This window comes from Hypanus sabinus, chromosome 16 (assembly GCF_030144855.1).
Source record: "Hypanus sabinus isolate sHypSab1 chromosome 16, sHypSab1.hap1, whole genome shotgun sequence".
Classification (NCBI taxonomy): Eukaryota; Metazoa; Chordata; class Chondrichthyes; order Myliobatiformes; family Dasyatidae; genus Hypanus; species Hypanus sabinus.
In genome coordinates, this window is record NC_082721.1 from 75,694,031 (window position 1) to 75,715,030 (window position 21,000).

At 40.7% G+C, this 21,000-nt stretch overlaps 1 protein-coding gene across 1 annotated transcript; it reads left to right on the plus strand.

Moving 5' to 3' along the window:
* Window positions 1–7,875: 7,875 nt before the first annotated feature.
* On the plus strand, window positions 7,876–16,672 carry LOC132405872 (hepatic lectin-like). Its single transcript, XM_059990863.1, has 6 exons — window positions 7,876–7,922; window positions 8,356–8,457; window positions 11,345–11,404; window positions 12,052–12,203; window positions 13,774–13,883; window positions 14,798–16,672. The coding sequence occupies exons 1-6, from the start codon at window positions 7,892–7,894 to the stop codon at window positions 14,931–14,933; spliced, it is 591 nt and encodes a 196-aa protein (XP_059846846.1). The 5' UTR covers window positions 7,876–7,891; the 3' UTR covers window positions 14,934–16,672.
* Window positions 16,673–21,000: the final 4,328 nt, after the last annotated feature.

A 21,000-nucleotide genomic window follows, 5' to 3' on the forward strand; every position in this document is an offset into this window, starting at 1 on the left:
AAGATGCAAATCCAGGGGCCTGGAATGCTGGAAGAACAGATGGGGTGAAGTTGGAGGAGGGATGCTGTTAAGGTTGATGATAACAGCTGAAGGGAGGTAAGCAGGAACAGAAAATACTCATCATCATGTGTCATATCGTATGACATAGATGATCATGGTCTTTGACCATCATTGTTCTTGGCAATTTTTTCTACAGAACTGGTTTCTTCTGAGCAGTGCCTTTACAAGATGGGTCAACCCAGCCATTATCAATACTCTTCAGAGATTGTCTGCCTAGCATCTGTGATTGGATAACCAGGACTTCTGATATGCACCAACTGCTCCCATGGTTTAACATGACCCTAATCAGTGGGTGGGGAATGGGAAGGGAGCTAAGCAGGTGCTATGCCTTGCCCAAGGGAGACCTGTGTGCTAGCTTCACAGCTAGATGTATCCTTTGGAGAGATATATCTCTACCCCACCAAAGGACTACCAGCGCTGGAAATTATATGCAATGAAGGTGATAATGGGAAGCATTAGAGGGGAGGTGGCATGGAACCAGAAGCAGACAATGGAGGGGGAGAGCTGATGTTGAAATGTGGGTAGTGGCGACCGCGTGCTAGTGAGGCGGACGCTAGGCCTCGTTCATGCGAAGCGGCAAATGTGTTTGAAATCCTGAAAGAAATAATGGAGTTTCAGAAAGAAATAACGCAGCAGTTCCATGATATTAAGTCAGAGCTCGCCAACGTCAATAAAATAGCAGCGGCAGCGACCCGAAAATTGAGAAGGTGGAAGATTGTGTTCAAAACCTTGAACGGATACTGAGTAAGACAATAAAAATATTAAATCACCAAGAAGGTAAACTGCTTGACCTGGAGGGAAGATCACGGCGGGAAAATAGCAGAATCTATAACGTTCCCAAAGGAGCGGAGGGCTCATCTATGATGGAGTTTGTCGGAAAGTTACTGCAGGACACGCTGGATCTTCCCTCGGGTATGAAGCTGGAAGTTGAAAGAGCCCATTGCGTGCTCGTCCCAAAACCTGCCCGGGATAGAAATCCATGCTCAATAATAATTAAATTCCTTCGGTACAGCACCAAGGCGGAGATTCTACAAAGGGCCTGGGGTGAGAAGAGAGTGTCTTTAGAGGATAAATTAATATATTTCAACCAAGATTACCCCCCCCCCCACGGTCCTCCAGAAACACAAAGAATACTCTGAAGTAAAGCGAGTACTAAAGCAAAATAAGATTAGATTTCAAACTCCGTACCCTGCTAAACTTCGAGTGTTTTATGACAACAGGACGCAGTTGTACCAGACAGTGGAAGAGGTGACTACAGACATGAAGGCTAGAGGGTTGCCCATCAGCATGACCAAAACGAGGGAAAGCCTGACTGAGGAATTATCCCACTCTGCTTGGGAAATAGTGCGAGAATCGAGAAGGCAGGAGACGGGAGGAGGCAGAGAGAAATATATCAGGAAGAGACCGAGAGTTTCCCAAAGACAGTCCTCATCCCCTACAGAAGAGCCATAAGGTTTGGCTAACTTTAAAAATGTTGAGAAGCTAAATGGAAGCAAAAGTACACGGTGATATACCTATCTTGAGAAATACCTATTATAATGTGGATTTTATATTACTTTGATATTATTCTTTATTCACTCACTTACTCCTTTTTCCCCACCAAAATGAGAATATATATATATATATATATATATATATATGTGTGCATATATGTGTATGTTTGTAATATGTGTGTGTGTGTGTGTGTATGTATAGGAGTACACAGAAATCTTTTCTGTGTAATGGATTTGTTCACTGACTTTTATGAATACTGCAATGGGGGCCCTCAACTCACAAGTAGTTGAGGTTATCCCCCACAGCTAGATATTTTCTGTAGCTCAACGCAGGGTCATCTACTAGAGACCTCAGCCTTGGAATCACATGTTCATTGCCATTTTTGTTATTATTTGCGCTTCTTGGTTATTTGTTCAGGTTAAGTTAAGTTTTAAGTTAAGTTGTTAAGTTTTATTCTAATTTCAATGATACATTGACAGATAAATACAGATGGCTAAGGACAAGGTAAAATACATTTCTTTTAATGTCAATGGGCTATTAAATCCAAACAAACATAAGAGAATTTTATCCAAAATGAAAAAAGAACAAGCTCATGTAGTATATTTACAGGAAACTCATTTAAGTGATAATGAGCATAAAAAACTAAAGAGAATGGGCTTCACTAATCTGTTTTTCTCCTCATATAAATCAGGACATAGGAGAGGAGTTGCTATTCTTATCTCAAGTAAGCTAAATTTTAAAAAAGTATTCGAAATGGGAGATAAAGAGGGCAGATATATTCTGGTAAGGGGGAATATAGGTGGCAATTCAGTTACTCTATTGAATATATACACACCCCCAGAAAGTGATATTGGTTTCTTTCAGAAAATGACTGATATTATGTTAATGGAAACAGAAGGTCTCCTGATATGTGGGGGAGACTTAAATTTACAATTACAACCAAACTTAGACTCTTCCAATAGAAAAGCCTATGAAACAAAATCTTCACATAAGAAAGTTAATACACTTTTTGAGGATGTTGTTTTAATTGATATATGGAGGGACTTTTTCTCTGACAGAAGGGATTACACTCATTATTCTGCTCCCCATTCAGTATATACAAGAATAGACTATATCATAACATTTGGAAAAGACAAAGACAAAATAAACACCTGTGGAATTGGGAAAATAGATGTAAGTGACCATGCACCTATATATTTATCTGTTGATTTTGACCCACAACCAAAGAATACTATTTGGAAACTAAATTCAAGTCTACTCAATGATCCGTAAAGGAACAAATTAAAAAAGAAATTGGTCTCTACTTAGAATTTAATGATAATGGAGAGGTTTCACCTCCCATTTTATGGGATACACTGAAGACGGTCTTAAGAGGGAAAATTATAGTGATATCTTCATATAAGAAAAAATAAGGAATATAACATTAGAGGAATTACAAAATAGGCTGAAGAAACTAGAGAAAAAACACAAATTGAATTTGGCACAGGATACTTTAGGGGAAATTTAAAGAATTAGGAATGTTACGTATCCCGTAACTGGGTCACTTACCAGCAAAGATAGAGAGGTCCTTTGGTCTGATGGTACTATTTTTAACAGTATTCATTAGTAAAAATAGACAAAAATAATATCAATGCAAACATACAGATAACATACGTCGTCAATACTAACTCTAACAGTGTGGGTATGATAATAATCAATAAGAAATAAGCTCTATCGTTATCTAGGGGATAATGTATTGTCCGATGGAAATATAAAAGTCATTAGCTCATTCAGGCTGCAGCCTTTGGTTGGAGTCAAGAAAGACAGATGTTTAAACTTGCCAGCTTTTCCTTTTTATGATGTCGATCCTTTGAGAGTTCCGTTTTTTGTAGTCAGTCCTTTAGCTAAGCCGTTCCGTGGATGCCCGCCAATTCCTAGGCCAAGGAAAAGGACGCACGCGAGCCCCACCGGCTGTCGTTATTAAACGCTATCACAAGATTTCTAGCGTTTCTCCGGGTGCGTCTCAAGGGGTGGTTCCCCAGACCCTCTTTTATCCCCACTCACAGGGTCTCAGATGTGAATCAGGTTGGAATGATGCCATCCCCCAACCACCCCACTTTGCTCATTCCCTGAGGGCTTCCATGAAGTACAGTACTCAATACACAATTCCGTTTCCAAGAGACAATGGCCGTTTCCCAGAGACAATGGCCGTTTCCCATGGCTTTGTATCGCTGAGGGGCCAGGACATTCCAAACCCCTTTGTGGATTCTGCATGTCTTTCTCTCATTTCCTGGGTCTCCTGACCTGAATTAATAGTGATCTTGCGATTCTCAAAAAGGAGGGGGCTACTTTGTACCCTTCGAGTTGGGGCACAGGCGTAACAGGAATGAAATAAATGATTTGGCTACACAAGAAATCAGGAAAAACTTAATGTTTCTGAAACAGAGACATTCTGAAAGTGGATTGAAATCTATGAAAACACTGGTGTGGAAACTGAAAAAAAAGATAGCAGAAAATACAATTCATAGAATTAGGGACCCAAGAACGAAAATGATAAAAAATAAGCTAAGTGAAATTCAAGAAGCTTTTGAAGTGTTTTACAAAACTCTATATTCCAAAGTTCCAGGGGGAAGCATAACCCAAATTGACACCTTCTTGAATTCTCTAGAGTTACCCACTTTAAGTGAAGAACAAAATAGAATGATGACTGCTGACATAACTGAAGTTGAATTAAAAGCTGCAATTAGTAGGCTTAAATTAAGCAATTCACCAGGACAAGATGGGTATATGGCAGAGTGGTACAAACAATTTTAAAATGAGTTAATTCCTGTTTTACTCCACACACTGAACTGGGCTCTTAAAAAGGCACAAATGCCACCCAGTTGGAAGGAAGCAATAATCTCAGCTATACCGAAAGAAGGCAAGGATAAAATGGAATGTGGGTCATTTAGACCAATATCTGTTCTTAATGTAGATTATAGGTTATTTACTCCATCATGGCCAAATGATTAGAGGAGTTTCTACCCATACTGATACGTAACGATCAGACAGGTTTTATACAACAACGCTAGACACAAGACAATATACGAAGGACACTTCACATTATGTATCATATACAAAAAAAATAAAATTGAAGCGATAGTGATAAGCGTGGATACTGAAAAAGCATTTGATTCGGTTAATTGGAATTTTCTTTACACAGTTTTACATGGATTTGGTTTCCAAGACACAATTGTTAAAACTATACAGATACTATATGACAATCCTACTGCTAGGATTAAAATCAATGGATATTTATCAAATAGTCTTACCCTAGAAAGGGGCATGAGACAGGGTTGTGCATGGTCACCACTACTCTTCGTGTTGTATCTGGAACCATTAGCTCAATACATCAGACAAAATGAAGATATCAGGGGAATTACTATTAAAGGGACAGAGCATAAATTGGCTTGTTATGTGGATGACATTTTGATCTATCTAGGGCAACCAACATACTCTTTACCTAAATTGATGCAATCCTTCGAACAATATGGTCAATTATCAGGATACAAGATCAACATAGATAAAATCCAATTACTTTCATATTACTATAGCCCACCAAGAGAAATTGTAAGTCTATACCCCTGGGCATGACACACAGAGTCTTTCAGTTTGTATTTGGGCATCATTATGCTAAAAGATTTGGCAAAATTATCAGAATGTAATTATCAGTCTTTATATAAAAAAATTAAGGAAGATGTGGCAAGATGGAACCTGATTCCTTTTTTCAGTCTCAGTTCAAGGATTGAGTCTATTAAAATGAATATACTGCCCAGACTGTTATATCTCTTTCAGACCCTACCAATAGAGATTAATCAAAATCAATTCAGTGAATGGAACAAGATGCTATCAAGGTATATTTGGCAGGGTAAAAGGCCTAGAGTTTGTCTCAAAGCTTTGCAATTAGCAAAGGAAAAGGGGGGATTGGGCCTACCTTCTCTTAGAGATTATTTTTTTTGCAGCACAGTTGAGAGCAGTGATATGTTGGTGCAACCCATCATATGATGCTCAATGGAAAAACATTGAGGAGTGGATACTTCCAATCCCCATACAAGCAATTTTGGCTGATAACAACTTGCAAAGGTACATAAATACTATTGATAACCCAGGGGTGAAATTAACTCTTAAAATATGGAAAACTACTATAAAAGAATATAATCTAGAGGGAGATATTGCAATTCTTAAATGGTGTGCATATGACTCAGATTTTACACCAAATAAATTGGATGCGAGATTTAAGGACTAAAGGAATAACAGTTCTTTGCAATATAATGAAAGAAGGAACACTGTTCAGTTTTGAAATGCTTAAAGAGAAACACATTAAAAAAACAAGATTTTTATCAGTATTTAGAGATGCAACAATATGTTAATAAGACGCTTAAAAATGTAACCAAGGCAAATACATGCTTGATAGAGCTCTTTGAAAAGCATATAATTCAGATAATGGTAGTAGAATTATTTCAAGCATGTATAAGGGTTGTCAAATCTTAAAACACATTTGACTTCATACATTAAAACAAAATGGGAGAAGGAAGGAGGGATAATTATATCTGAGGAAGAATGGACAACAATGTGGAGATATCAATGTAAGTGTACCAGTTCACAGAAATGGAGGGAGTTTGGATGAAAAAACTTGATAAGATATTTTATTACACCCTCTTAGAAATCCCATTATGATAGTAACCTCCCTGTTTGCTGGAGAAATTGTGGAAATCAAAATTCAAATCATTATTATATTTTTTGGGACTGCCGTGTTATCAAAAACTATTGGAGGGGGATACACAATGCCCTAAAGACATCTTTAAATGTGAAATACCCTTAGAGAGTAAGACCACATATTTTGAATATATACCTCAAGAATGGTTGAAAAGAGATAAATATTTAATGAATATACTGTTGGTGGCTGGTAAAAAGACTCTTACTAGGAAATGGTTATCCCAGGAGAGCCCAACTTTAAATACATGGATGGAAATTACAATGGATATTTACAAAATGGAGAAGATAACAGCATCTGGAACAATTTGATTCATACTGGGGAAAATGGTTTAACTACATAATGCCTCATAGGCCTGATTTTATTCTCATAAATCAATGAATCTGTTGTAAAAAAAAATCACTCCCTACTTGTTCATAGTTCTTTCCTTTTGCTTGTTTTTTTCTTTCCACTCTTTTCTATAAGTGCATACCTCAGATAAATACTTTGTGGAGATTTCTGATATATATGGTTATATGATATATATGTACAAAGTCTGAAATACATCTTATGGAAATGTTTGTTTGATGATGAAATACAATAAAAAATAAATTACAAAAAAAGAAATGTGGGTAGTGGGTGGATGGAATCAGCAGGGCAAGGAGATTGTGTTGCAAGGAGGCGACTGGAAGTGGACCCAAGTGCAGGGCACAGGCATGGAGACTTGACACGGAGATGGACTTGGACAGGGAGACGGACTTGGACTTGACCTGGACACGGAGCCTGGAACTGGACTTGGCTACCAAGCCTGGACTTGGACTTGGACACCAAGCAAAAAACCAAACAACGACAAACAATTCGTATCACAGCCCAGAGCAGCGGCAAATGGCCTGCAATACTCAGCCGGACAGGAAAACAACAGGATTCACATCTTGACTCAGAGTACTGGCAAAACAGCCAACAACTCAGCTGGACACGAAATCGACTGAGTTCACTACGCAGCCACAGGCACAAAAGTAACTTAGAGTCCATGATTCATGGTGACTCCTGGACAAGCATAGCCACATTGGCTACAGTGATGAACCAGCAGCGAGTAGATGTAAGCCGAAGTTTTTATGCTGCCGGTTCGAATGAAGATTAGGTGCCTTAATCAAGGAGCCCAGTGGAACACGGGAAAAAGGAAATTAAGTGAAATGAGTAGTTAATGGACCAGACCATAACAGATTGAAAGAAAGGGTGAAAATGGTGGTGGGAGTTTAGTCGACAGAAGAATGAGAATCAGAGAGGAGAAAGAAGGAAGCAAGTGTCTGCCAGAAGGAATATTTGACTAAAATGAGCAAACAATGTTATGCTATACCATATATCACATTCTTCCTGGGTAGCTGCAATGGCTTGAAGCTTGAGCACTGATATTGCTGGACCCGTCAAATTCCTCCAGCAGATTTTGTGTTAATCAAGAAGCAGAAGAGGTTTGTTTTCGAGAAGTCCAGAACGGACTTGAAGCTGAGGGTTTCCCAAAGGAGGAAAATGGGCAGCTGAGTATGAGGAACTGTGTGAAACCAGAAACTATATCTTAAGAACTCCTCATGCATTCTTCAGAGGCCAGAAGATCATCCAGCTGTGAACATGGATGTAAAGGGAAGTTATGAAGTATCTGGTGAGTTTCACACTGATCAACAAAAGGGAGAAGGCTATCAGCAGGTTTCATATAAGGTTATTGTAGATGCGCAATTCCCATTGAGCAGGTTGGAATTACTTCCAATTTAATATCATAGAGGTTGAAGTAAAGATGTTGAGAGAGGAATAGTAATGTGATGAGGAAAGGAGAGATGGGTGAACTCTCTCTATTTCATATTCATTCAGTTGAACAGATCTATTGCACGCAACATACCATTTCACTCCCTGCCCAGCTTAGATCTCCTGCCTGCTGTGCCTGTTCTGACATAGAAGACTTATTTGACTAAATGTTTAAATATTCTGATTTTGACACAATATTCCATTTGTCTGGCTTTCTTCCAGTGTAACTCTGGTAAATTTGAAGACCATTTCCTATTGTGTTTTCACTGATCACTTTGACTTGTATTTTTCAGGAGGTGGTACAGGAAGAAAGCTATCCCCTCTGATCATCTACGTTCTTCTGGGCTTATCTGTCCTGATGTCCTTTGTGATTCTTGGCACTGTGGTTCATCTGAGTAAGTTTTACCATATTTTTGACTTTGCAACTTTTTCATATGATATTACATTGTTAGATAAACACCCGGAGAGTGTGGATCAGCAACAGTGAAAGTAAACCGAAAGTGTAGGCCAGATATAAGTAAACCACACAGTGATTCCTGCCTCAAGCATTCTGTTGGGAACCTCTATTTCATTGCCTTGTTGGGGTGCGATTAATGCCGTCTGCTGCAAACTGGACAGAGGGGTCTTCAAAAGCCCAGTAGCAATTCCCCACTCTTCCTCCGTCAGCCCAGTCCTCACACGCTCTTTCACTGTGTGCTTGAGGCATCTGCCTGGCTCAGATGTGAGGAATAAACGTTACGGAAACAGCTTCCTGTGCACTGCCAGAAATAAGTGGCTGCCGCCTTTCCCTCGCCCGCCTTCGACTCACCGCTCTGCTCTCTTCCTGCAGATCTGAGCTCTCTCCAAACCCCACTCTCAGATGTCGGGTCCCGTGGGGATATCAAAGTCGCGGGGCATTCTTAATGTTCCACGTCAGCAATCAACTATGCGTAGGGGAAAGTTGGCGGCTACGGTAAACCAGGATGCTCAGGCACACACGAGGTAGGGGTTTCAAGGCTACGACGCCCACCACTCACCCTAACACAGTTCGGCAAAGCCGAACTTTACCTCAGGTTGCGAAGCGCCGCAGGCGATTCGGCCGCGGATGAATGTCAGAATCTGAATGTTGTAGCTGGGAGCGGCGGACTTTGCCTTCAACCGAGCCGGCCCTGCCCTTTCTCCACTCAGCAGCCCGGGACGATGGGACGAGCGTTGGGCTGGTTGGCACAGTTTCCAGCACATGCCTCTCCGGCTCAGTGCAACCCGGCTGTCCATCTCTCCGTGCTTTCATCCCACCGACCCCGCTGCACAAACTCTTCTTCCTTCCTAATGGAAAACCCATGACACACAAGAGCGTCTTTCTGGCAAAACTAGGAACATTAGTTTAGCTGAAGGTTCCACACTCCCTCTTTAGACAAACTCGGCTAGAGAGAGCAGCTTCCTCACACACACCTACCTTGCCACTTCACGCTCCGGGCAGCCTACTCTGCCTAGTTGTCTTTTCTGATCTTAGCTTCTGGACGTAAACTCCTCTTCCCTTGTTCATTCGCCAGAATGCTAAACTTGCCCCTCATACTGCTAATGGCTTTCATCAGTTGCGTCCTTCCCTCTGTGAAAAGCTTTCAAAAGATGGTGTCAATGGCCGCAGAGGGCATGAACGGAGAACAGGAGGAGTGGGAAGAACATGGTGGGTAGGTCGAGAGAAAAAGATGAATTGGATAAAAAAACTGGGGGAAGGGGTTAAGAGAGAGTCAAGAAGACAAACAGGAAAGAATAAAGAGGAACGCGAGGAGAGAAATATGAGGAGAAAGAGTAAGGAGACAGGAAATAAAGTTGGAAGAGAGAAAGAGAAACTGCATGGAAGAAGGTTTGGGAAGGAAGGAGAGTGAATATTGAAGGAAGGAGTTTCAATATCTGCATCTGTGATACTGAAAATTCATCTTTTTCTCTCGACCTACCCACCAAGTTCTCTCCTGGCCAAATAGCCCTGTGTTCTGGGAGGACTGGCTGCTGGAATTTCTACTGCCCACCCCACTCATATTATTAGAAGGTGTCTTTGCTCTCCACTTCTTTTATTTGGGGAAGGAGTGATGATGCTAGAGAGGCATCCAACATTTTCTCAACCTGCTCTGTATAAATCAATAAAATGTGGAAAATTGAGCTAATTCCCTTTGGATTTCCTCCATTATTTTCTCTGCTATTGAGTGAAGCTTCATCAGCGTGTAGTTATCTGGCTTATTCTCGCTACCTATCTTAAATAAATGAACATTAGCTATCCTCTGGTCTTCTGGTACCCCCAGTGAATAACAAAGCTGGAAAAATCTCCACCAGAGCCATAGCTGTGACTTACTTTGCTTCCCATAGGAATCTAGTGTATAGTGTGTGTAGCCCACGACCAATTGCTTACTTTACATTGCACTCAACATTTCGGTGTTGCAAATAAGCACACTGTAGAAATGCTCAGTTCTTTTTAAAGTATTTTATTAGTATAAGTAACCACCTAACCATTTGTACCTCAAAAAGACACTGAAATCCAGACACAGGAGACATTTTCTTATCACTTCAGTTGCTTTCTTAATTTCAGGGTGGCAGAGGGGCTGATGCTGGGGCTGTGCTTGTACATTCTGCTGTTGTAGGGCTACCAGTGTAAATTTAGAAGCAGAGTATTTGGATGACAGATGACATATTGGTTAAACATAGGCTGTAATTTTATTTTGAGCTCAAGGTTACAGGGCCATCAGGATGAGGGTTGTGCATGAACGGACTGGAATAATCGATAGATTTAGTAGTCCGGCCCCTCCTTTGTTCTCTATAAAAGAAAGAGAAGTGATCAATATGGAACTACACAAAATTCTTGTAACTGAAAAATAAATTTAACTTTCTTGCCCAGGTCCAGCATCAGAATGTGATGAAGGGCTGATATGATGCCCTTCGAACTTTTGTCCTCAGGCTGTCTCCTTCAATCCACTGGTCTCTACTAATCCGTGGCTTTGGAACTGTTACTCTTCATCCCTAAATGCTCATCACCTCTCAGTGCCATGAAACACTGACCAGTGCTTATGGTCCCTTCAGTCTCTGTTGTTTCCCTTGCCCTTCCCTATCTCAAAATAAATACTTTCTCATTGAAACAAACTCACAGAAGTGGCAAACTCCAGGTTAACAAAGCAGAGGAGATAGTATTTAAGAGGAACTTGCTGAGCAGTGCAAGGAGTTGGATAATTTTCCTCCTGTGAAAATCTCATTTTCAAAACAATTTACTACCACAAGCAGGATCTACAGACTAAGTGTTTTTTCCTCTTTCAGTTACAGAAAATTCCATGAAGACAACTGAACTTCAGGATGAACTTACAGAGCTGGCTATGAGTAAGTTTAATAAATTCCAGAAAAGCCTTTCATTCCCAGTAATCCATCCTGAAAGCTCTCTGATTGGTGATGATAGATGGGACAATCTACTAAACTTGCACTGCTAACTATCTTGGGTTATGGCCTCCACAAAGAGTTTTCCCTCCTCTGTTCCCAACTCTAACAAGAAGTAAAGAAATCTCCAGGGGGAAGGAGTGTGGTTGGGATAGGAGGAAAAGAAAAGCCAGAGATCCCATGCTGGTCCAGCTGCAGCAAATTATCCTGGGCACTGGGCAGGAATTCTATTTGTATTGGCGTGATTAATAAGCAATTGTCAACAGTGATAGGGAGTCATGATTTCAAATAAGAGAAAAGCCGAAGATGCTGGAAATCAAAGTAAAACACACAAAATGCTGCAGGGACTCAGCAGGCATGATTCCAAACTGAACACTACAGATTTGTACTGGTTTGACCGTCATTGCTGTTTTGCTGCTCGGCTTTCAGGGTAACAGAGGAGCTGATGCTAACATTCAGAGAGTGCCGGTTTGCCTGCACAGTCCAGGATTCTGGATATGCTGCTGCATATTTTAGCAGCAGAACTTTAGGGCAACAGGGAGCACAGTTAAGTTCAACAGCTTATTCAAACTTTTGTTTAAATATCTTCACAGATCTGTCACATGGACAGCCATTCAACAAATGGAGACGCTTCAATCATAAACTTTACTACATCTCATCAAATAGACACAGCTGGAATGAATCTTTCAAGTTCTGTGCCTCAATGCAGTCAATGCTTGTGGTCATTAACAGTAGGGCAGAGCAGGTACTGTCTATGTGTTCATTACACTCACTTACACTCAGCTTTATTAGGTACACCCTGTATGTAATAAAGTAGCAACTGAGTGTATGTTCATGGTCTTCTGCTGCTGTAGCCTATCTACTTCAAGGTTCAACATGATGTGCATTCAGAGATGCTCTTCTGCATGTGACTGTAATTGCGAGCAGATATTTGTGTTACTGTTGCCTCAGCTTGAACTTGAACCAGTCTGGCCATTCTCCTCTGACCGCTCTCATTAACAAAGAATTTTCATCCACAGAACTGCCACTGACTGGATGTTTTTGGGGTTTTTTTTGCATGATTCTCTGTAAACTCTAAAGACAGTGGTGCATCCCAGGAGATCAGTAGTTTCTGAGACATTCAAACCACCTTGTCTGTCACCAACATTCATTCCGCAATCAAAGTCATTTAGATCACATTTCTTCCATTCTAACATTTGGTCTGAAGAACAACTGATCCTCTTTACCATGTCTGTATGCTTTTATGCATTTAGTTGCTGCCACATGACTGGCTAATTAGGTATTTGCGTTAACGAACTAGTGTACAGGTGCATCTAATAAAATAGCCACTGAGTGTATATTTTTGTCTATTAGGACAAATTGCTGCTTACATTTGTTCATAAGAGGCAGAACTAATGAGCACTACATTGATAATTTATTAGCAAAGAACTGTTATTTCATACTAAAGCATACAGCAAATAATGGAGTAATTGAGGATGCAGACTGTTACCATTTTCTTGGTCAATGCTGCTCTCTGATGCTGCAGCCATGTATTGCAGTCAGAAAGCTTCTTGGTAACGATAATCATGTGATATAAAAGCAGAAAATCCTGGAGATACTCAGCAAGTCAAGCCACATCAGTGAGAAAAGAATCAGAGTTAACTCTGACGGAGTGTCTTCAACTTGGTGTTTCTTCCCACTGATGCGGCCTGACCTGAGTATTTCCATCATTATCTGTTTTTGCTTTAGATTTCAGTATCTAAAGTGTTTTTTTTTTAATTCTCAGTCATACTCAAGTGCTCAATGCTACACTTTGTGCAAGACTGCAATGTAGGAAAGGTCACTTCTGTGCCAGCCTCACATTGGATGCAGTGTGTAGCACCTGCAAAATTTCTCACCTAGGCTACTGTGGCAGCTCCACCACCACCTCAACTTGCAACCTTTAATGTGGGGAAGGATCGGAGTATTAGGTGCATAGAAAAACCACCATCAGGAGCTCCTCCTCCAAGTTATATTCTAACGTTGAAATCTGTCCCTGAAACTACCTCTCTCCCCCAACATCACTGGGAGCTCTTTCCCAGAAAGATATTGGTACAAGAAAGAACCTCACTACCATTTTGCAAGGATATTACAGGGTGAACAGGAATTTGGGACTTGCCAAAGGTGCCCAGGTCCCAAAGAAGACCAGTTCTGCCACTTTAATAAACCATGGTTTTATAAATAAACCCTTTTATGTAATTCAGTATTGGGCAAATAGTTGCAGGACAAACAACCTTTTGCTTTGCCACTGATGCAGGGAAATCTGTTCACATGGAACTTTGTGTTTTGCCCAACAGGAATTTTTACAGCGGAATATAAAATGTGGCCATTGGATTGGACTCCATGACACTGAGGTAGAAGGGGTGTGGCGCTGGGTGGATGGCTCAGATTATGCTACCAATTTCAAGTGAGTACTTAATGTCCCTCAGCGAGGAACTTTCAACTGAGGGATTCTGATATCTGTTGTTATACTACTTTACATTGGCATTTTATGCAGCCTGTCTGATGTCACTCTCTGCCACAGTTGCTCAGCTTTTACACACATCTCTGTTCAACTACCGGGTACATTTGCTTTGCACTTTTTCCATTTAATGTTCAAATGTTACTCAGTATTGATGCAAAGAGGGTGTTATAACTCCCTCTGCCTATCAGAGCCTAGATTGTACTGATGTTAAAACCAAAGAATCACAAATCTCTATCTCCAGGCTGAGCTGCAGCAATATACCTACACAGTTCTCTATTGAACTGCTACATGGGTGAAGGCGGGCAATGCGGAGAGCAGCATAAACTCTGAGAACGATTTGTAGCCATTCAACCAAAGTAATGTACAATATATACTGGAAATGTGAAATAGTATTACTCAGCAGGCTGGGTAGCCTCTGTGGAGAGAGAAACAGAGACTGGGATGGTGAGTATAGGGAAGCACAAAGACAGGTGGTAGATAAAAGTGTTAGATTGTGAGCTGATACACACAAGGAGCCAGAGCAAGGCATGGGAATTTCCAGTGATTAGTGGGAACTATGGTGTCCAGATGTACACACAGTTCTGGAGTTTAAGACACAAACAGTGAACTTCCATAGGAGACTCTTCCAACTATTTGTTACAGAATCTACAGAATATCCGAGAAAGCTGCTCAATGTTAGATGGTGCCTCTGTGAAACTTCCTGAGAACAAAAATTCAGATCAATCAATCCTCAGTTCTGTGGTTCAGAATTGTGCTGGACAAATGGGATAGAATGGGATTGTGCCCAGCTGTTAACATGATTTTCCTTTTCTTAATCAAATGCCTATTTTATTCCTCACTTCTCTCTCTTCCTTCAGGAACTGGGCACCTGGTCAACCCAATACTGTGGGTGCAATGGGTCAAGATTGTGCTCTCATCGTTGGAAGTGGAGTGTGGTATAGTTGGCATTGCAATTTTTGGCATTATCCCATCTGTGAAAAACCAGAAGATTGACATAGCATTTCAGCTTACAATTGCAGCAGAGTGAGAAGTGAATCTTTTTTGTTTGTTCCCTGCATGTGCATTGGCAAGTAGCCCTAAGCCGGGGATTATTGGGGCTGGTCTATGGCCAAAGCCCTTTCTCACTCCTTGCCTCTCACCAGACCAAACTTGCTTGCAGATTGACTGCTTTATCTTAACTCAGTAATGTAAAGATTCATATAGGAGAATATTCCCATTGTCCTTCACAGTAGGGAGCTAAATGCAGTTTTCTGAAATGTTCCACCCTGGGTGTTTCAAAACCTGCAACGCCTTTCGGAAGCTGTAATATGTGTTAACTCTGGCACTACCAGAATCAATTCAGTCATTGGCTCCACCCTGACAGAAAACCTGGAGGCAAAGAGTCTTTTTGACACAATTAGTAATGATCTAGATAAACTGGCTGAGAGAGCAGTAGAAGTAATTTAAGAAATAGCATGCAAAACAATCCTGCAGAAATGCCTGCAGTAAACAAAACAGCAGAGAGGGAAGAAGGGGTAGCATTAAGCAGAAAGTTTCATTGATGAACTGACAGAGTCACAAAAAGCCAGACATCCTCCTTGGAACTGCTTAATTATCAGGCTCTTTCACAACTGTCCTGAGACACAGGAGCTTCTTGCCCTTCTCCACCTTTGCTCTTTCTCCATCCCTTTCTCCTCCCACTTTCTCAGTCACGTTCTCATTTCTCCATCCCATGTGCACTTGAAGAAAAGACTGAAGTCACATAGGAAGATAATTGCCTTTACCACAAATGCCTGTCACTTATACTTCCTGCTGCACAACTGAATATCACGAGGCAAGTACAACTAACAGATGTTACTGTGGAAGTTGCAGTAAGGCAAGGGTTAAAATACCATCCAGGCAAGAACAGCATAGGGCAGTTGGAGTCAAGTGGGTCAGCCAGAGCCAATCTTGCCCATTGCAGACAGATAGGCAGGGGTGACTGTGACAGTGTGCACTCAAACCAGATGAGCGAAACTCTGTAGTGAGACTTCTCTAGAAAAATCTAAAACTTGGCAACACTTTACAACACAGGGCCTGGCAGAGACAATTAAGACAGGAATAATGAAAGGATATGAATCACACTGAAGAACTAAGGGATAATTGTTTTACCAACTTCAAAATATAAGCTTGAAGTTTCAATTGACTTTAACTGCCATTCACAATAGACTGATAAATCTTGCAAGTAAGGAATTCTAGCATGTACAATTTACCAACTGGTCAATATCCATAACTGATAAACCAATTCTGTGTAAAACAAAAAAATAGCATTTTTCTGTCCTGGCTTCTGAAAATTTTGGGTGACAGGGGCCATGCCATTCTCCTTGGGCACAAGTGAAGTAAAAATATGTTTAAGTCATAAGTATGCATGTATTCTGGGCTCAGATATTTTATTTTGTTATTTATGATAACAACACTCTCCCCTGTCAAATACTGACAACACCTTTGAAGAAGTATTTAAGACTAAGCACTGGACAAAGCATCAGTCAAGCTGAATTTCGTGGCATTTGTAGTCATTGAATTAAGAATGCAATAAATACCCTGTATGTGAGCTTTTGGTCTGGTATCTGGTAACCTGAAATTCCTATATTTAGTGGCTGGATCTGTAACTGCAGAAATGTAATCCATGGTTTTCTATTTTATAATCTGATGAAACCGCTATTTGCTTTTGCTTTTGTTTCTGCTAACTCAGAATAAACCTGCTTTGAATTTAAGAGACCTGTGGTTTTGTTGTGTTCCTTGTCTACAGTTGATAGGATTAGTTGGAAGAAATAGGTTTCTGCTGTTGCCAGTGTCTATTGCTCAGTGGCTTTCTGCTACACTGAGCTGAGCACCATGGGATCAGTACGCAGCAGCTTAGACTGGAGGGTCACCCAGAAAGTCTCTTATAGTTCACTCCTTTATCAATCTGCCTTTTCTGGAGTATTTTAAAAAGACAGAAATTGTTGTGACTCTGGAGGGAAACAAAATAGCAGTAATGTAAAGTTTATGTACATCAAAGTCAAAATAAAATTTATTATCAAAGTAGATATATGTTACCATCTTGAGATACATTTTTATATTGCTATTTACAAGAAAAAAAGAAATACAGTAGAATTTATGAAAAACTGGTTGATGGTGTAATGGCATCAGCACCGGACGTCAAGGCAGATAGTCCTGTGTTCAAAGCCAGCTGGCTCCAAACCTGGGCAGCAGCAGTATCCACACGGAAGAAAGTCCTGGGAATCTACTTCCATATCTTGCCATGAAAATTCTATGCGGTCACAAAGAGCCGACTGAACAACTGAGCAACAACAATACATAAACAAAGACATACAAATAACCATAGGAACATAGAACATAGAAAACCTACAGCAAGATACAGGCCCTTCAGCCCACAAAGATGTGCCAAACATGTCTTTACCTTAGAAATTACCTAGGGTCACCCATAGCCCTCTATTTTTCTGAGTTCCACGTACCTGTCCAGGAGTCTCGTAAAAGAGCCTATCATATCTGCCTCCACCATCATCACTGACAGCCCATTCCACGCACTCACCATTCTTTGCATAAAAAACTTACTCCTGTCATCTCCTCTATACCTACTTCCAAGCACCTTAAAACTTTGCCCTCTCGTGCTAGCCATTTCAGCCCTGCAAAAAAAAGCCTCTTGACTATCCTCATGATCAATGCCTCTCATCATCTTATACACCTCTATCAGGTCACCTCTCATCCTCCGTCGCTCCAAGGAAAAAAGGCCGAGTTCACTTAACCTATTCTCATAAAGCATGCTTCCCAATCCAGGCAACAGCCTTGTATGTCTCCTCTGCACCTTTTCTATGGCTTCCACATCCTGTGCAGTGAGGTGACCAGAACTGAGCACAATACTCCAAGTGGGGTGTGACCAGGGTCCTATATAGCTGCAACATTACCTCTCAGAATTAAAGGCACTGTCGTTACTTCTTTGTGATGACACTTAAGTGATGGTCACAGGACATATCCTCTAATATGATAATATAAAGGAACTTAAAGTAACCAACCCTCTCCACCTTCAATCCTTTAATGAGGACTGGCTCATGAACCTCCTCCACGTACTTCCTCCCTAATCAGCTCTTTGTCTGTTGTTGTGGCACCACTCAACTGGATTTTCAATGATGGGTGGTTGATTGTTAGCACAGAGTGTATGGGCCAAAGGGCCTTTTGTATATAGTATGACTATGACTCTAACCCTTACATGTACTGCTTGATGAGTTATGTTGTTACAATCCATTCAGACCACATGACACCCCTGTCTAAAATTATCACCATTGATCCACACACTAACAGTCATGGACTGTAGGACAATATATTGTTCCTAATTATTCTATAAATTAAGGTTTTGTTTTATGCATGTTTTACATATCCAACAGTGATGAACAAATAATAACAGCATATACATTCAGTAGGTTTCAGTGCTTACTTTTCATGTCAGAAAAATGTATACAATATACATCCTGAAATTCTCTTTCTTCACAAACATCCATGAAAACAGAGGCATGCCCCAAAGAATGAATGACAGTTAAATGTTAGAACCCCAAACCCCCCCCCAACTCCCCCTCCCATGCATCAGCAGCAAAGCGATGACCTCTCACCAGCAAAAAAGCATCAACACCCCCCTCCAAGCACTCAAGCATGCAATAAAGACACAGGCTTGCAGTACCCCAAAGACTACCAATTCACCCAGTATTCGACATTCCACAGGCTCTCTCTCTCCCTAATAAGGGAAAAAGAGGTGTCCCATTTCACAGCGAGAGGGGAGAAATGACAAAACAACTTTCTGAATTATGGTGTTAAAAGTCTGTTGCGTTGCTTTTTCAGAGCTATGTGCCTAAAGAACTCAGGTCTCTGGGCACAAAGCCAGAAGCCAGCTCACTGCTTTCGATCTTCCATCTACTTCCACGGCACACCAGGTGTCAGCACCAGCCGCAAATCTGCCCATTTCCAGAGCTACGAAGGTCTGGCATCCAGGAGACGTGCTAGGTCTTCCAATCAAATTCCGCGTGATTAAAACTGACAATCACAATGCATATTAATATAATTCTAGTCTGGTGACTGGTTTGCAGATTTTCTGATCTGTCTCAAACTTACCAAGTTTTGGACAATACATTTCTGGATTTCAATAGAATGTATGTTCTGTTTCTTTGTTGGAGTTTCTTGAATGTGTTCCTTCTCTTCACGAAGACTGCCTTGGATCCAACTTCGTGATCAATTAGTTCATCAAATGGATTTGGTTAATCTGTAGCAGAGATCATTTGATCCATAGGAGTAATTTTGATTCTGTCATTAATTTCAATCAGATGTGCCATAATTCCAGAAACCCCTGTTTTGATTCTGACCTCTCACTTGATAGAACTTAGCCTCCTTGAGTGTAGGAGTGAGTGATAAGGGGCTAAGAACAAACATATTTTCAGACATTTGCACACCCTATTGCATCCCTTATTGGTGTTTGGAGTTGTTTTCCACTTCAGCAAGGAAATTGCCTTGTGACACCTCAGTCTCAGTTTTCAATATTCCTTCACACGTTATTAGGACATGCTGACAAATTTGATTTATCTCTCAGCTGCTCCATTTCATGATAAATGACACAAGTAAATAAAAATGAGTTTGATCCTAGTTCATTTCACAAAATTGACAATCAAAGTAAACTGAAAGAGAGCCATTGTCACAAGAAGTAAGCCATGATGTGTAGATACAAGTCTCACCTATAGTATTATAAATAATAATACATGAACCCATGTCTTCACTTCTATCCACTTTACATCATTATAGATTAGTACCAGAGAATTAGCAGTCTCTTTTTCACAGTAGTTAATAACAAGGTCCACTGAGCCAAGACTTGAACTGCAAAGTCATTGTTTGTAGTTCCTTCCTAGTTCTTCTCCAAGAGGACTACAACTTTGTTGTGGTTTAGAGGCTTGCTTGCGTTAATGAGTCAGAAAGCTATGTTGGCTGGAATCCGGACTTTACACTTTGGCTCTTAGGAGGATCACCCATGTCAAACAGGTCAAAGGAATGAGGCCCGACCAAGAGTGGTTCACCAGTTCTCCAGACTTTGGGTTTCAGCTCAGGGTTAAAAATGTTGATTCGTAAAACAAAATTGTCACAGAAACAGCAATGAAAAATCATTCTGAGTGGCCAAGGACAACAGAGGTGGAGGACCTTCATTACTACCCTCAATGCCAGCGGCATAACAGGCAGTAAATAGGTAAGAAAGTAAGTTCCTAGTTCTGGAACATACTACATTGTATTTGCTTACCACTGATTCAAAGTATGACAGTAGGCAAAACTTCTTTCACTTCCTTTTTTATTGACTGTTCCTGTTTATTTGGTATGAAACTTCTACCACATTGATCTCTCAAAGTAGTAGGTGTGATCATTATATGACCCCATCATGCAAACTGCTTCTATGAGGATTTATTTTTCAAGGGTCACAGCTCCCTGACAACACATTGATCAAATTCTGACCATCTTTTATTGATCCCTTCCAATACTTAGTGTCTCTGGATGTTTTCTATAATTTCAGAAATGGTTGCTCAAAATTTCTTATCTTCATTTGCTAATGATGACAAAACACTTTCCTCCCTTTCACATCAGCTAATCACCCCATCACCTAGATCCACTTATCACTTTTGCTCCACCACCGATTCCACCAACCCCCTCCCCAAACCTTTTACTGCATACTGGCTGCTTCCCACCTATCTTTTCAGTCTAGATAAAGAGTGTCAGCCTGAAACGTCGACTGTCCATTTCTCACCATAAGTACTGTTTGAACCTCTAAGTATTGTCATGATGTTCTACCTAACCAATAGTGCAACTTCTGTTCTTCTCCTACCTTCATCTCTGTCACACCGGATTCCTGGATATCCCAGAATATTAAGCTGCCAATTCTGTCCAATTCTCAACCACAAGACAATAAGACCATAAGACAGAGGAGCAGAATTAGGCCATTTGGCTCATCAAGTCTGCTCCACCATTCCATCACAGCTAATCCAGAATCCCTCTCCACCCCATACACCTGCCTTCTCAT

Bases quoted from the DNA above. Each gene is read 5' to 3' on its own strand.
- LOC132405872 (XM_059990863.1), top strand. From the start codon at position 7,892: ATGGATGTAAAGGGAAGTTATGAAGTATCTG. The intron at 11,405-12,051 runs GTAAGTTTAATA...ATATCTTCACAG, and splicing joins ACTTACAGAGCTGGCTATGA to ATCTGTCACATGGACAGCCA. The intron at 12,204-13,773 runs GTACTGTCTATG...TTTGCCCAACAG, and splicing joins TTAACAGTAGGGCAGAGCAG to GAATTTTTACAGCGGAATAT.